The sequence below is a fragment of the Pteropus alecto genome, unplaced genomic scaffold, assembly GCF_000325575.1.
Source record: "Pteropus alecto unplaced genomic scaffold, ASM32557v1 scaffold7, whole genome shotgun sequence".
NCBI classification, from domain to species: Eukaryota; Metazoa; Chordata; class Mammalia; order Chiroptera; family Pteropodidae; genus Pteropus; species Pteropus alecto.
Window position 1 is genome coordinate 35,071,551 of NW_006494614.1, and position 16,095 is coordinate 35,087,645.

General features: G+C 33.4%; 1 protein-coding gene across 1 annotated transcript in view; it reads right to left on the reverse strand.

The window, feature by feature from the left end:
• Positions 1-16,095, reverse strand: part of TFAP2D (transcription factor AP-2 delta) — a 54,099-nt gene that overhangs the window by 10,344 nt on the left and 27,660 nt on the right. Inside the window, exons 6-7 of the mRNA XM_006926452.1 lie at positions 12,309-12,450; positions 6,599-6,712 (exon numbers count right to left, since the gene is read on the reverse strand). Coding sequence (XP_006926514.1) covers positions 6,599-6,712; positions 12,309-12,450 — 256 coding nt within the window. The remainder of the gene's footprint in view (positions 1-6,598; positions 6,713-12,308; positions 12,451-16,095) is intronic.

A 16,095-nucleotide genomic window follows, 5' to 3' on the forward strand; every position in this document is an offset into this window, starting at 1 on the left:
TAAATGAATGTAAGTAATTTAATGTAGATTTATGCAAGAAGTGCATCATGGTTTCATTTGCTAAGAAAGGAAAACTGTTGCTTGTTTTATTTTTAGTCTACAAGGTTGCTGGTAAAACTTTTACTTCAAGGGAGACTCTTTTTTACTTTTGTGTGAATACAGACCATCCTTGCTTCCTTAACTGATGAATAAGAACTGACATATGTTTTTCTTTGCACTTGGGAGTGGCCCTCATTTTTGGACTTTAAGGTTTAAAGTTTAATTTCAACTTTATAAAAAAGAGCTTAAATTTAGGATAAATAGGTTTTTTTTTTTCTTCACAATTCAGGCACACTATTTCCAATAATCTAAAATAAAATGGGTTTAGATAACCTCTTGAATTGGGCAGAGCATCCTGAAAGAGACTTAATTTTATTTCTTAAATGCTAAGCTTAGTTGTATTATTTATTTCATAATGTTTTCTTTTGTTGTTAAAGATTTAATTGAAATTTCTTCATTTCTCTTCTGACACTAAAAAATACTTTCACAAGATTAAAAAAATCATCCACTGCTGATTATTTTCTTTGTCACTTTTGCATCCCAAGAAAATAAAAACATAGAAACAAACAAACAAAAAACACAAAAACTATACATACGTTAGGCTCCTTGGAAAAGACCAAACATGCTTACTTTTAAGAAGAGACAAACATCCTCTCTTTAGCATGTTGCCAAGCACATAGCACTTAGAATATGCTAGTTGAGCTGACTGGAATGCATGACATATGTGGAACACTAAAGAAAATGGGGATGAATAGCCCAGGAAGAGAAAACTCTGAGAGACATGAGAACCAACTTTAGAAATTGGGAGGGAAACAGGATCAAATTGATTCTGTAAGGCCCCAAAGGAGGGGACATTTGGGAGACAGATGTTGCCTTATCAGAAAAAAGATATTTCTTATAAAGCTGTCAGAAAGAGAAGGGATGCTTAAGTAAGAAAAGAACAGTCTATCATTGCAAGTCTTCACGCCTGGAATGGGTGACAACTTGACAGGGATGTTGAACAGAAGATCCAAACATTGAAGAAGAGTGGAAAAAGGGGGCTTTCAACTGTGAGAATCAATGAAAAGATTTATCACCAGCAAGCACACAGATATGTGGGAATGCCTATACATTTCTTATTTCCATATCATTATGGGAGTAGAAGGTGAATCTATTTGTAAGACGTTGTGATGTCAGCATACTTTTTAACTCAAATGGGAGAATTTACAAATGGTCCATTTCGCTGCTCCAGCCCATGGCCTTGGGAATGCACCAGTGGTGAATATATCCAAGACCTAATAGCGATAGTATCATAATCTACGTTTATTGACATATATTTATTGGGCACATACTATGTGCTAAGTACTGTGGATAGAAAGATGAAAGCCTTTCCCAATTGCCCCAGGTAATTATCTGTAGTGTGTTCAATTCGCTATTATAAAATCTCACATAAGGCTTTGTATGTAATTGTGTTCTAGATTAGAAATTCCTAAAGAATGGGATAACCCTTTAGTCATCTTTGCACCACCTGCCATTAGTACAATGAAACGTTAGAAACAAAATTTCAGGCTCCCAAGGTGGGTGCTGAGAAAGAAAACTTCCTCATTTTTCTAATGAGCTGTTCTCTCTGATCTGAGCATTAAAGATAGTCTAACTTCGTCCCCTTATTTCTGCTGTCAGGAGAGCTTTCGCTTGACCTCAGATTCAACAAGATTATGAGAATGTACAAGACAAAGAAGAAGAAAGTTAAGATTTCTTGAGATCTCAAAGAGGAGGATTCCTAACATGTCAGAAAACTAGGGCTCTGAGTTTCTATCTAAGCTGAATCTGTTCTGTCCGTGAAATCCCATGCCATCTTGGTCTAAATGCAATTGCCATTCCTGGGAATGGTGTCTACAGGGTCTTCTGTGGATTTCAATCAATTTTCTTCCCCCTTCCGGTAGTAATTGTGGCATCTGTAATGCACATTTCTTATGCTACTTAGTAAATTATAAATAAGGAATAAACATGACTCCTGTCATTTTGGAAAGAAGCAACTTTCCAGGCTGTGAATTGTGAGGAGGGTCCCTGCATGCAGTTTTCCAGAGCTTCCTGATACGTCAACTACCACAGAAAACTGGACGTAGCTATCTGTGCTTTACAAGGCCAGACCATTCCCTAGCTTTGCCTGGACATAGCCCAGTAGGTCACAGTTCTTAATGTACAAGAAGTCACTCTATAAGGTGCAATTCAAGTGGTCTGCATTGGGAAGGAGATTTTGACTAAATAAACTAGCAGCACAAGTCGATGCTACTAATTAAGAGTATTCTCTACATCTATTCAATCATGTCTCTCCTTACTTCTTTCTCAGCCAGCACTCAGAAAAAAACAGTGGAAAATCAGACTTGGCCAAAGACTATTTTCAAAGTCAGATGTGATGTTCTTCCTTTCTAATTTATTTTTCTCTTGAGCTTATGCTTCCATCAAAATTAAAGTTACCGCTGTAAGTAGGAAATTATGAGACATACTCTATGCTAACACATTGTGATAAGCAGAATAATAGGTGAAGAATCTTTTTAATATGTTAATGTAAAAGACATAACTTTACATAGTTCTCCTATCACTATAAAAATGAATTGGAATTGTTTTTCTTCCAAAAAGAAAAAAAAAAGCACTAATAGTCTATGGATTTTCCTAGGATCATAGTTCTTAAAGCTACCTATCACAATCAACTTCAGATCTGCAAATAAAACAGATGCCTGAGTGTAATCCTAGACTTTTAAATCAGATCTTTAAAACAGTACTCCAGTTCTTAAGATTTTAACAAATCTCCAAGATTCCACTGTGAAGCCGGTTTAAGAACTATAATTGCAAAGTGTGGAGTCTTTCTCAAGTTCAGGCAACGAGCTAACATTCACAGTCTTATTAAGATAGTCTATTGATGTTACTTTTAATAAATGCATAGTAAAAACATAAATATACCCATCTAAATTTGGTCTGAGAGACTTCAATTTGGGTTTTAATTGGAAATGTCAACCATGTTTAAACCTTTTGTTTCAAAGGATATACGGCAGGTTTTGAATAATGTCATTTCGTTATAATATTGATGCAACCCCATAGGAACTTAACTCTTATTTATATCAGTTAGCCTACAGTAAATTGGTTTCATTATATGTTGTTTCGCTTTAAGTTGCAGAACTTATTGATGACATTAAGTGAGGACTTGCTGTAGTCTAAGACATGCAAAAGAATGAATTTGGACACATATCTTACACCATATACAAAAATTAACTCAAAATGGATCAAAGACCTAAACATAAGACCTAACACTATAACATTCTTACAAGAAATCGTAGTAGGCCAAAAGCTTCATGACATTGGATTTGGCAAGGTTTTCCTGGACATGACACCAAAAGAACAGGCAACAAAAGTAAAAATAGGCAAATTAAACTATATCAAAAACATCTATGCATCAAAGGACACTATCAACTGAATAAAAGGCAACCTACAGAACAGGAGAAAATATTTACAAATTATATGTCTAATATGGGGTTAATATCCAGAACTCCTAAAACTTAACAAAAAAGCAAATAAGCAGATTAAAAAATGGGCAAAAGATGTAAATGGACATTTCTGCAAAGAAGACACAGACACTGACAAAAAGCATATGAAAGAAAATATGCTTAACTAATCATTACAGAACTACAAATCAAAATCGTAATGAGATATTACCTTACACTCATTAGGATAGCTACCACCAAAAAAAAAAAAAAAAGTAAATAACAAGTGATGGCAAGAATGTGGAGGAACTAAATAAAATTCTTGTGCACTGTTGGTGAGAATGTAAAATGGTGCAGCCACTATGCAAAATAGTATGGCAGTTTCACGAAATATTAAAAATAGAATTACCATATGACATAGTAATTCTACTTCTGGGTATAGATCCAAAAGAATTGAAAGCAGGATCTCAAAGAGATATTTGTACACCCATGTTCATAGCAGCACTATTCACAAAAGGTAGAAGCAACCCAAGTATCCACTGATAAATGAAGGGATAAGCAAAATGTCTCATATACATACAATGGAATATTATCCAGTATTAGAAGGACGAACCTTGAGAACATTATGCTAAATAAAATAAGCCAGTCACAAAAAGACGAATACTGTATGATTCTAATTATATGAGGTATCTAAAGTAGCCAAATTCATAGGGACAGAAAGTAAAATGGTAGTTCCCAGGGGCTGGGGGTAAGGTAAAATGAGAGTTGTTGCTTAATGGTTATAGAGTTTCTGATTTGCAGAATGAGAAAGTCTTGAAGATTGGTTGCACAACATTGTGAATATACTGATCACTACTGAACTGTATACCTAGAGATGATAAATTTTGTTATGTGTTTCTTACCACATTTTTAAAAAGATATAATTTAAGAAATATGATATAAAGTGAATTTTGGTTAAGTGACTTCTTTCATCATACTATCTTCCATTATGAAATCAAAGATTTCATCTAAATAAATAATCTGAAATGTAGTTAAAGAAAAATAAGTGAAAATCTGGCAAACATTAAAAAAGCATACTAAATGGGAATTATAACTTTTTGATAGCAAAATACTCAGCATATAAATAACAACACAAAAATTTTATAGATGATACTTTTATCAGTAGATATACCATGTAGTGTTAAATGTTTTGAAGTATGGTTATGTGCGTCAAATTGTTGTGATTGAGAATGTGCTGCCATGTATAATCTTTAGAGTTTTACACCCCAAATATAATCTCTCTCTCTCTCTCTCTCTCTTTCTCTCTCTCTCTCTCTCTCTCTCTCTCTCTCTCTCTCTCTCTGTCTCTCTCTCTGTCTCTCTCTCTGTCTCTTTACTGAGAATAGCAGAAGCAATTTACCATATATTTAGCTCTTTTCTGGAAAACATCAGACAAGATTCTCTGGGAAATATCAGAGTAGTTTGTTACCATATTCTGCATGGGGAAGTAAGTAAGCGCATATAAAGCCCACATAGGAAACATTCAGCTCAAGTTTAGAAGTGAAAGTTTTCTCCAAAGAGTTCTGTGGTATTAAGTTGGCAAATGACTAAAGTATCAACACATGAGCAGATTGTGCCTATGCTGAGCAAACAAATGATCTGGCTATTTATTTCACACTGTAGCTGATAGTCAATTTACGCACTGATGCTGTATTTTGTTTTGAGCCTGAAAAGTGACAGCTCACTGTCTAATAAAGGCTGCGGCACCCATAGTCGGAAATAACCTAGTAGAAATGACATCGAGTCCCAATTCTCTATATTTGAACAGTAAGTTACTTCTAAGAGTAAATTTATAACTTGACAAACTTCCTTAAATCCAGAATTGATTTTGTGTAAAATGTATTAAGTTCTGACTTAGACATCTGTAAATATTTAAATGTTTTTAGTATATACACAAATCAAAATGTGAAAAATATTTGTACGGGTATGACTACCCCAAACGACCCAGCTTGAATGTATAAGGGTCTGGATTTGAAGATGGTTATAGTGACTCCATAGTTTTTGCTCTAAACTTCTGGACATTACATTTTCTTCCAGTTTTAGTACACTCACCGTCACTAACCCATTTGAGTCATAGGAGAAAAGTCCTGTGAAATAGATGCTACATTTGGTGTATTTTTAGAAAATAAATACTAAGTTTAGTCTTCAGAGATGTGTCTATTACATCTTGAGGAGCCTTGTGACATTATGGAAAATAAAGTATTTTATCTAAACATCTCTGATGTTGCAGATAAAATTCCAACTTATTTAAGTACCTTTCATTTTATTATAATGGAGTATCCTCCTCAACAATATTATAGTCATTGAGAGGTATTAAGAAGATTTTGAAATTTAATGTCTATTAGTCTTTCCTTAGCATCGTTATTTAAACTAAATGATAATATTTAAAAGATGATAAATATTTTTATTTTGATGAGAAATATCATGTAGTCATAGAATTCTAAAGTTTTATAATTGAAAGGCACCTGAATGGTTATCATGTTCTTTTCCAAATTGTACCCAGGGCATAAGTTAACCAGGAAAAATATTCTATTCTCTTCCAAAGCCTCTCAGAAAATGAAATTCACAATACGCTTTTAATAATACAATCCAGGGTTTTCTAAATTATTTGTGTATACTAACTGAAGAACTGTTTACAGTATCTAGTTGTGTGGAAATTATACTCTTGAAACATCAGTCTATGATATCCCATTAATTTCTGTCATGTCATCTGTTCATTCAACAATTTATATAATCAAGATAAAGAACTATCTAAAGGATTTCAGACACCTGATCCAAAATGATATTATTTGAAATAATAGTGTCCTCTTTAAAAGTCACAAGTCCTTGATGATCACGCAAAGATTTTAAATTTTCTTATCCAGAATGCTTCATACATTAGTTATTTTTATAATATTATCTTAAATGCTTGGAATTTCAAACAATTTAGTCAGTCACCACATAAATATATAAGTGATATCTTTAAATGGAACTGTGATAAGAATACTAAAAGGTCTTGAGTTAGTAAAGGCAGTTTTAACAATTTAACAGAGAGTCTGATCATCTTGGAAAACCCATCTTACCTGAAATGTGTTAAGTGTCTCTGGATGTCCAGGTCTAGAATTGGAGTGGGTCTGGAGGATCCCAGTGGTGATCTATCTTGGCTCAAGAGGTCTTGGAATTCTTTACAAATTTGTCTAAAATAAAAAATTCAAAGTTAAAGTTGAACTCTCGAAATGGGGCTTTAATTTCACCCTATGAGGTTTATAAAAGGTTTGTTTTCTCTTTTACGATAGCACTAGATAAAATTTCACAAAGCAACCTGCGAAGTTCCATCCACAACATACAGATGAGGTTCACAATGGCAGCTCAGTTCTCAAGTACTATGGGGTGACTGCAAATCTTTCAAATTGAGTAACAGTCCACCGGCGTTGATAAAACCAATGTTAATTTTAAGGTAACTATTCATAAATTAACTCCAGGATAAGGAAAATCTATATGTAAGGATCACAATTAATAATTTTTTACATTAAAATGTGATTTGGGGGAGATATCATATCTGTAAAAACAAGTCTAAATCAAGTTATAGGCTTATTTTGGAGCCATGATTCAAGTAGGCTTTGGAAAATGGTTTTTTTCCAATATTATAACTCAGACTATTGTGGACTAAATTTGTATTTTAATATTACACACAATTTAGTCCACTAGCCTCACAAAAATTATTGTTCTACTCCATGTAAGAGCATTTTCCTGCTGCTTTTCTTACTTTAAAAGGTTATGATTTCTGATGACTGGTTTCAGTTTTAATTACCACATTGCCATGCATGTTGGATAACAGTAAAGCCCTTGGAATACATAGTCCAAACAATACAATTCTAAAGAAGCAAAACATGTAAAGAAATAACTTTTTATAAAATCAACAACAATAACAACAAACACTAGATTGATGCAGTAGCTGAAGAGTGAAGTAAAGGACTCCCAAGGAATTGCTCAAAATAATATGTCTTCTGAAGTGAGACTACTCCATATTCAAGGGATAATATGATAGTGATTAGGTTTTTTTGGTCAGGATTGACATTGGGCAGTCACAAAATGTAATCATGTAGCCCTGACTATAATTATCAATATAGCCAAAGACAAGTTCAGGAGAGTCAAATTATCCCAAGTGAATGCAATTCCATGGACCCAGCCACTAATTCCTCTCCAGAAATTTGTGTCATTAACAAATGACTACTAAAAAAATGACAAAATGTCTTTTTGTCATTTCATAATGATAAAATAATTTATCACTGAGTTAAAATCAGTGGTGTCCTGTTTATTATAGGTGCCTACAATTTATTAACTTCTTCCAAAGATCATTTGTGATTTTTTTTTTATAAATAATGAGACTCAAGTTTATTGTCAGTGTTCAAATATTGCCTCATTTCACAGAACTTGCCTTATTCATTTTGAACACAAGTGAAAGTAAAGAGGATTGCAGCGAGAGGAAAAACAAATGAACAGAGAGGTAAGCCTTCATCTGCTATAAATCAAACATGTTTTTGCATATCCCCCTGCTAATGTTTGGCTGAGTCTCTGAGATATAGCATCTAAATGCATGCTTTTAACAACGGCATGTGTGTGCTTTCATAGAAAATATTTTGTCTGAACTTCATACTTTTTCTGTTCTGAGTCAGACTCAGTTGGCTGACTTTCAGGTATATAACCTAATTTTAATAGATGAATAGCAACTAAAGCTAAGTGTTTGATGGCATTAAATGATGACATTTGGAGGGATATCATTATCTGTTGTGCTTTGTGTTAGTCAATAGTTAGCTATATTGTTGTCTTAGTCTTTAGGAAATGTCTAACTAAAATTTTAAATATAGATTCATGCTATCATTTTTCAGACTAGCAAAATAAATTACAATTTAGTAGGCTAACTATGTGATCCATTACTACAAAGGAATATTAGAGTTGTTTAAAGACTAGTCTTTCAATTTTCTATCAGATTAAAATATATTTAAAAATTTAAATGAAGGTCAAAACATTGCTTTAGTTCTTATGTTATGATATGAGAATTATTTGGATAATTAACAAATTTATGTTGGCAAACTAACTTCCTTATTGTATAAACAATACAGCAAGTTACAATGAACTTAAACTTGGTGAAGAAATGAGGAAAAAGCGAAGTGTGGAAAAATTTAACTTATGCTTAGCAATTCAACTACTCCACACGAAAAGCTGTATCAGAAGTTTCAGAATTCTCCACCTTTGATATTTGATTCTGCTGCTTAGCTCATGACTCAGGACAGCTTCTAGACTTAAAAACAGATAACAATTTAGTAGCTATCCCTTAGGCAATGATCGTCAATCTCTCATTGTGGCAAAAAGTTATTATTTTTTCTGCTTACTTTCATTCTCATTTAAAATTTTATTTATGAAGCTACAATAAGAAATACTCATTTCTCAAAAGAAAATGTCACATTATGAATTATGTAACAGGCGATCTTCGATGAATCACAAATTCTAACTTTATCACTTATGTCATTGTCCTTAAGGACATAATTTTTTAGTATGTCTGAATTTAAAGTTCTATATTTCTCTTTTTGATGATTAATGGTATGGTAACACTAAATTAAAACTTGCTAACTATTCTGCTTTACCTTTATGTGCATCAAATGTTAATCATATTTAGTTCTAAATTTAATGAAGAGGTTTAAATATTTTCCATAAATCAAATAAATGTTTTGTGTGCTACATTTTAGATTTCAAAAACTGTCTTACTCAGTTTCTATCTCTCATAAATAACTATTTAATAACAACAAAGTATTTGGTTAATCAACAAAGCACTAGAAATAAAGAGGGATTAGGAGGCTAACGGCACTTAACCAATGGACCTTTCATACAATTATATATTTGGCAATATAATTCACTACAACTAAATCTAGTATTCATAGGGGAAAAAAGAGATATGTAAGCCAATCTGCTGACACAGACCAGCAATTGAATATCTCATACAAAGAATTTTGAATTTTTTGACACAATTGTCATGGTCTTAAAAACAAAGGTGAGCTGTTAGAATATAATGAATATCCAGGAAGGTTACTTAATTTCAACTTTGAGTATTTTAATTGAAAATAGGCAATGCTTTACCATTAGAAACCACTTAGAACATGTGTTATACCCACTGATAAGTTGCAGAAAGATGTTATTCCTACACGTTCCTTACTTTATTTACTTATATTGATGACTGCTTGTATTGTGTATGTTTTCTATGACTGCATGGTATCTGATTCTTCATTCTTATTTCACGTTTAATAAAAAGATGGGATGGATATAAATAACCAAAAAGACAAAAAAATGATAAAGGTTCTCTTCTGATTTTTAGATGTTTATGGCCTATTTACTCTCATGTAAAATAAGGTCATTAGAATTACTGAACTCAATTTTTGCTCGACACTTCATGGTTTGTAAATGTCTAACTATGGGCAGAAAAATCAAAGCAAGTTACATGTTTTCACAAGATTTTATGAAATCAAAGATCAAAATATCACCTAAAATAACATACATGACTTAGATCCCAGGTAAAAGGAAAACAGGACTCCTTAGTTGAATCTACAACTCTAAAACATATGTCTCAGTGTAACTTTGACAAATATGTAAGTACTTCCCTTATTCTCTCAAGTTCTTCTAACATTTACTTCTGTGAAAAGAAAACCTAAGCATCAGTTTGGATGCACTGACTCCCAAATACTTAAACAGAGTTATGGGAGCTCCCAAGAAAATGGACTTTGTGTCTGGAATGTTAATGGTGGCATTTCTGTGTGGTTAGGGTAAACATACAGGCCTGATCTTGGGGTAAGAGTGGTGAAAAGAAGATTTTCTCTGGTTTAGGGAGTGAAAGTCTTAGAATATGCACAGTAAAATCACAACTGAGTAATTTCAGGTACAAAATACAAAGGTGTTTTCTCTTGGATAATTTGTATTTTGGGATAATGGTGTCATTCAGAGGTATTGCATGGGTATATATATTAGGAAATCCATATGATCCTGCCAGCTAGAATAATATGATGCTTTGAGAACACCTAGGGGATACTAGCTTCTAGCACTGTATAGAGGTTTTGATCCATAACAAGTCTTTATATTCTCCTGAGATTATATTAAGGATTCAAACTAACTGCATGAACTTTCAGTTCTTTCTGAAGAAAATGAAATATGACTGATGAAGACCCTTCTTAGTCAAGGAACTATTTGGAAGAGGGAAAGCGTAGAAACAAAATAGAAGTGAAGACCCCTCTGGAGATAAACTATACAAAAAGTCCAGGTTTAGGTCTTTCCACTAGCAAGTGTTCAGGAGCTTCCATGGCACAAAGTTTATCCCTCAGTTTTAAATCCAAATACTTTACCTGCCTTATAGTTTTTTTTCTCTAACTCTCGATCTTCATTCTCTCCTTCTGCTATACTTTTCCCTTTTATCACCTCGTTTGGCCTTTTCTCTTCTCCTTTTGCTACAACTTTTATTTTCCTTCTCTTTGCTGCAAGAGAATTTCTAGTACTCTCAGAAGAGCAGTGCACAAGTATATCCTAAACCCAAATGGGGACAGCCACAAGCAGCATAAACCCCAAATAAAGGATTCAAGTGTCTCGGGCAAGCCTGTTAGGTGGTATGTATCTTATATAAACCATTAAATTTGTAAAAAGATCTATATTATATTGGAGGTTGGTGGAAGAAGGAATATTTGCTTCTGGTTTTATATATTTTGAGCCAATTTAAATTTTAGCCAGCATGTTGTAAAGTCATTTTTTCATCAGTTTATAAGGATCACTGTTTCTAACACTATCTTCTTATGCTTTCTCTTTAGAAGTTATTCTCGAATAAGAAACTAATTTATAAATGATAATTTAACCACCTGGGACTATTAGTTCTAAAATCTGAGTGTAGAATTAGGAAATTAGATAAGATTATTAATGGTCTCTATGTAGCAGTAATTTATTTTAATAAGAACAAGAGAGCAAGAATTAGCTACTACTTGAAAGATTTTTCTGTAAAAGTTTGAACATGACTTGCAGCAGTACTTATAGTTCTGCTGGGCTTTCACACAATAAATGGGAGCTCCATAATTATTTATCAAAGAAATTTCAAGTTTGAAATTGAACTCATCTCATGCAAGCTTCCCCTTTCGTACATGTGTCATTTCCTTCACTTTAATTCACATTTGAAATGGACTTTCCCCCACAGTTTCACAAGTATAGCCAAAATACCTTTTCTTTTAGACAATATCACCACAGGGAGTGGGGTGGTACAAGGACTATTCGCTTAATTATACACAAGAAAAGGTGGGGACACTAATGGCTATCCCTGGTCCCAGAGGTCTCCCTGTTACCTTTCTTGCACCTAGGACCTAAACTTTTGTCACATTGCCCAAACACTCACAGTGCTTCAAGATCTTTATCGTCATTTATGAAGGCACAATGAGTGGCTGACACCAAATTATATAGCAACCAAAGGTATATTTGCTTGGAACTCCATCTCTTAAACATGTTTTTCTCCTAGGAATTCCTGCATATTCTGGAGAAGTTTTCTAAGAACTTCCATCGGTGACAACAAAAAAAATCTTGCAATGGGCACAAGTGGTGTGTGGAGGGTCCTTGTTTCATATACCTAGCGGCCAGTATGTGAGACCCCCTTGTTTTAGACAATTGGTGTTTTCTGACCCATCCCCTGATTCAAAAAACAAACAAACAAACAAACAAACAAACACTGGAAACACTGAGAATAAAGGCTTGTAGAGTCTTCCCCACTCTGCTTACTTGGTCGCTAGGATCATCTTTTTTCTTGCTGTCTGTTCTTTCTGTTCCATATGTTGTCTGGCAAGATGTTCTCCGACAGCTTTGGCTGGAAACTCTGTTTCACAAGTGTAGCCAAAATCACGAGCCAAGTGTAAAGCCTCCCCTGTTGGCAGACAATAAAAATCAGTTTCTCGGGAATGTCCAAACTCAATACAAGTAATACCTTATATTTTCCTCAAGTTTCATTCTTGGCTTTGGTCAGATGGATTATTTTTCCTGTTCATTCTAAACGATCCAAGAAAAAGGACTTTTGTGAAGGATGGAGTAAAATGAAGAGAAACTGAGAAACAGTAGCTACTTACCAGGCAGGGGTATGTGGAAAATCCAGGGGGAAAACCAGTCCAGGAGTTTTGACTCCCTTTGAGGCTCCGGCCATTAGACCAGACTGACATCTGAGATCCTAGACATTAACACCCTTGGGAAAAAAGTTTCATGGGTATGTCATTTTGCTGCTGCACAATCTACAGCCTACTACTCTCAGTATATCTGAAATATTCAGATATCTTTTCCATTAGAAGTATCAAAATATTGGCAAAGGCTCCAAATAATTTTCGAAGAAGTTGGAACACTTTGGAAAGGGAAATAAATGAATTATATCAATTTCACATCATTACGTTGCCAAAGAGGATATAGTGCATAATTATCAGGCTTTATGGTAGGCTTCAGTACCCTTTAGCACTATGTACAATGCTCCTTAAATGTATTATAAAATATATAATGCTTATTAAGTATTACAAAATCGTAAATAACTTTTGTTTTTTCACAAAATCTTAACCCAAGTAAATTTTTAAGAAATGGGATAAAAATGGTTTATCTGCAAAGTAAGACTTGGTGATGGATTTCAGTCTGGAAAACAGCAGTTAGTATTTTTAAAGCTCAATCAAGCCAACTCTTATCTGACCGTTAAACAATTTAAAAATCAAGCTTTTACTACATATATATTGAGAACCTACTTTGTTCAAGATGCAGCGGTAAGTAGGAGCAACGAGGGATAAAAAAGGGCACCAAAGATCATCTCTGCTTCTAGGAAGGTGATGATCATACCAATACTAGTAGCAACAACAAGAAACACAAACACACCTGAGTAGCACTTTATAATTTATGTTATACCTTGTAAGCATTATTTATAATCTTGATATGTTTTTGACACTATGTTGACATTATATATAATACGAGCTATTGTTTACAAGTATCAAATGAGCATTAGAGATAAAGTGTTTTACATAATTTCAAAGGAGGATAAATTGGTAATCAAGGAGAGGTGACCCAAGAGGCACAAGGTCAGTCAAATTTTGCCATGAAAAAATAAAAAGGTCAGGCTTAATGGCCAAATCATATGATGTTTATTTGGTGATTGGCCAAAGTAAGTCTAAGAAGTAATGGATTTGATCCTTCTTTATACTCATAGAATAGCAGAGTAGTAGATGAATTAATATCAGGAAGAAATAAAAATGGTTAATATTACTATACAGAAGGGAGAAATGTTTATAGATTTATAAAATATATATACAAAATAGGTTAGTTAACATTAATGAAACTGTCATATATTTTTCTCATAATGACTCTTTTTATCTAGGAAAAAAATATTAATCTTTCAGACTGGGAAACTCATATTCATAAAGAAAGACAAAGGAAATTGCAATATAAAATGGGAAAACATTTTAGTATAATAGAGATGAGAAAATATAATCCTAAAAGTAATTTCACCTTCAATTGTTCTTGAATACCTGTCTTTCTTAAACTAAAAATCCTAAGGCGGCGGGGTGGGGATTGGGGTGGGGGGAAGTAAATAAACTCCTAAGACTTTTTTCAAACATTTTAATTATAAAAAAATTTCAAACATATAGCGAATTCCCACATGCCCACCCTTATTGTTATACTAAATTTGCTTTATCACATACCTATTCAGTTTTCTTTACCTCTTCTCATCCATCAATCCATATAACTTCGGTATACATTTTTCTAAAGACTTTGGCATTATATAATTAACTGGGGTTCAATATTTATTTATAGTTTTTTCCCTAAAAGCTTTTATCTCAAGTTTCCCCTGATATATATAAAGAAGAAGGAACAAGACTAAAAACTCCTTAGTTATGGTTTATTTATATGATTTATATCTACTGAGTAAACAGGAACTGGTGGAGTCCTTGACTTTGCTTATGTGACAAAAAAAGTACATTTATACAAAGAAAAGCTCCACTATGATGAATATACAAATGTTAGTTAATATCCTTATTGGAAGTTTCAATATGTACAACTATTAAACAAACATTAAAATTAGATTCGCATTTATTCAAGTGTGTTTAATTTTTATTTGTTACCATTAGATGCCAATGTTGTTTTTCATTTCTTCATTCATTCACTAAGTCTTTAACATTTTTTATTCTCATGATGTAGGCCTTGGAAGAGTCTAGTTTAATATAAAAATATTTCAATGGGGTAAACATATTAGATCAGATAATGTTTAGTGAATTAGCCAGTCATGATCCCCGCCGCCTCGTCTCTAGGTATACAAGTATAAGCATATTTTTAAAGTGCTCATTACCAGTAGTTTATCACACTAACCAATGAGGGGGGAAAATATGTGCAAGCTTGGCAGGAAAAAAAAATGGTATAAGTATATTTTTTAAAAGGACATTGTAATGTTATGTACTGCAGTGGTCCCCAATCTTTTTGGCACCAGGGGTGGGAGCTCCTATGAGAATCTAATGCCTGATGATCTGAGGTGGAGCTGAGGCGGTGATGCTAGCGCTGGAGAGCAGCTGCAAATACAGACGAAGCTTTGCTCACCTACCAGCCTGCTGTGCGGCCTGGTTCTTAACAGGTTAGGGACCTCTGCCATATAGGACAGTTGCTTTTACTAGAAAAATGACAGAAGGAAGATAATTTGAGAAACTTTAAATTTGAAGTAAAAAGTCTTAAAGCTTGATCTACCAGATAGATCACAGCACCTGACCACAAGAGAAAATCATGTAACCTTAGGACTCAGCACATATTTTGCAAATAACAATAACACCATTTATAATGTCATTTTTGTACCGCAAGTTGAATTATATATATATTGATATATCTGCATATTGACACAGAATTAGATACTTAAATAACATTTTCACACAGAAATAGATATTTAAATAACATTTTAACAGAGGCTAATATATATATGTGTGTATGTATGTGTGTGCATATATATATATACACACATATATATGTGTATATATATATATATAATTTTTTTCTGTCTACTGTTTGTGTAATAGTGGGAAAGTGAAACAGTGAGAACAGGAGGATGGCAGCATGCCTCTTAAATTTTGTGCTAAAACCTGATTCTTGAGGATCTGGCCCATTTTATGCAAAGCTCTCACCGTGTGGTCTTTTAAAAACAGTTTGAATGGAACAGCTGCTATTTACATTTACACTGACAGCCAGATCCTTCCTTCCCTTAGTTCTGTTTACTGCTTTCTCCTGCTTGCGATGTAACATTGTTACTGGATGTATAGCAATGCTACATCAAAAGAAGTGGCAAGTGAAGACACTCTGATATGTAGTTAAATGTGTATATCATGCTGCAAAAGCTTTATGGGTGAAGACCCAAGAATGAATGAATAAATGGATCCACGAATTAAAATACACACGATATTCAGCAATGATGACAAATTTATAGTTAAATACTGTACAGCAGATATCTTAGAGTCACCAAGTTTAAGAAAAATAGAAATTTTAGGATCTGAAAAACACATGAATAAGACTC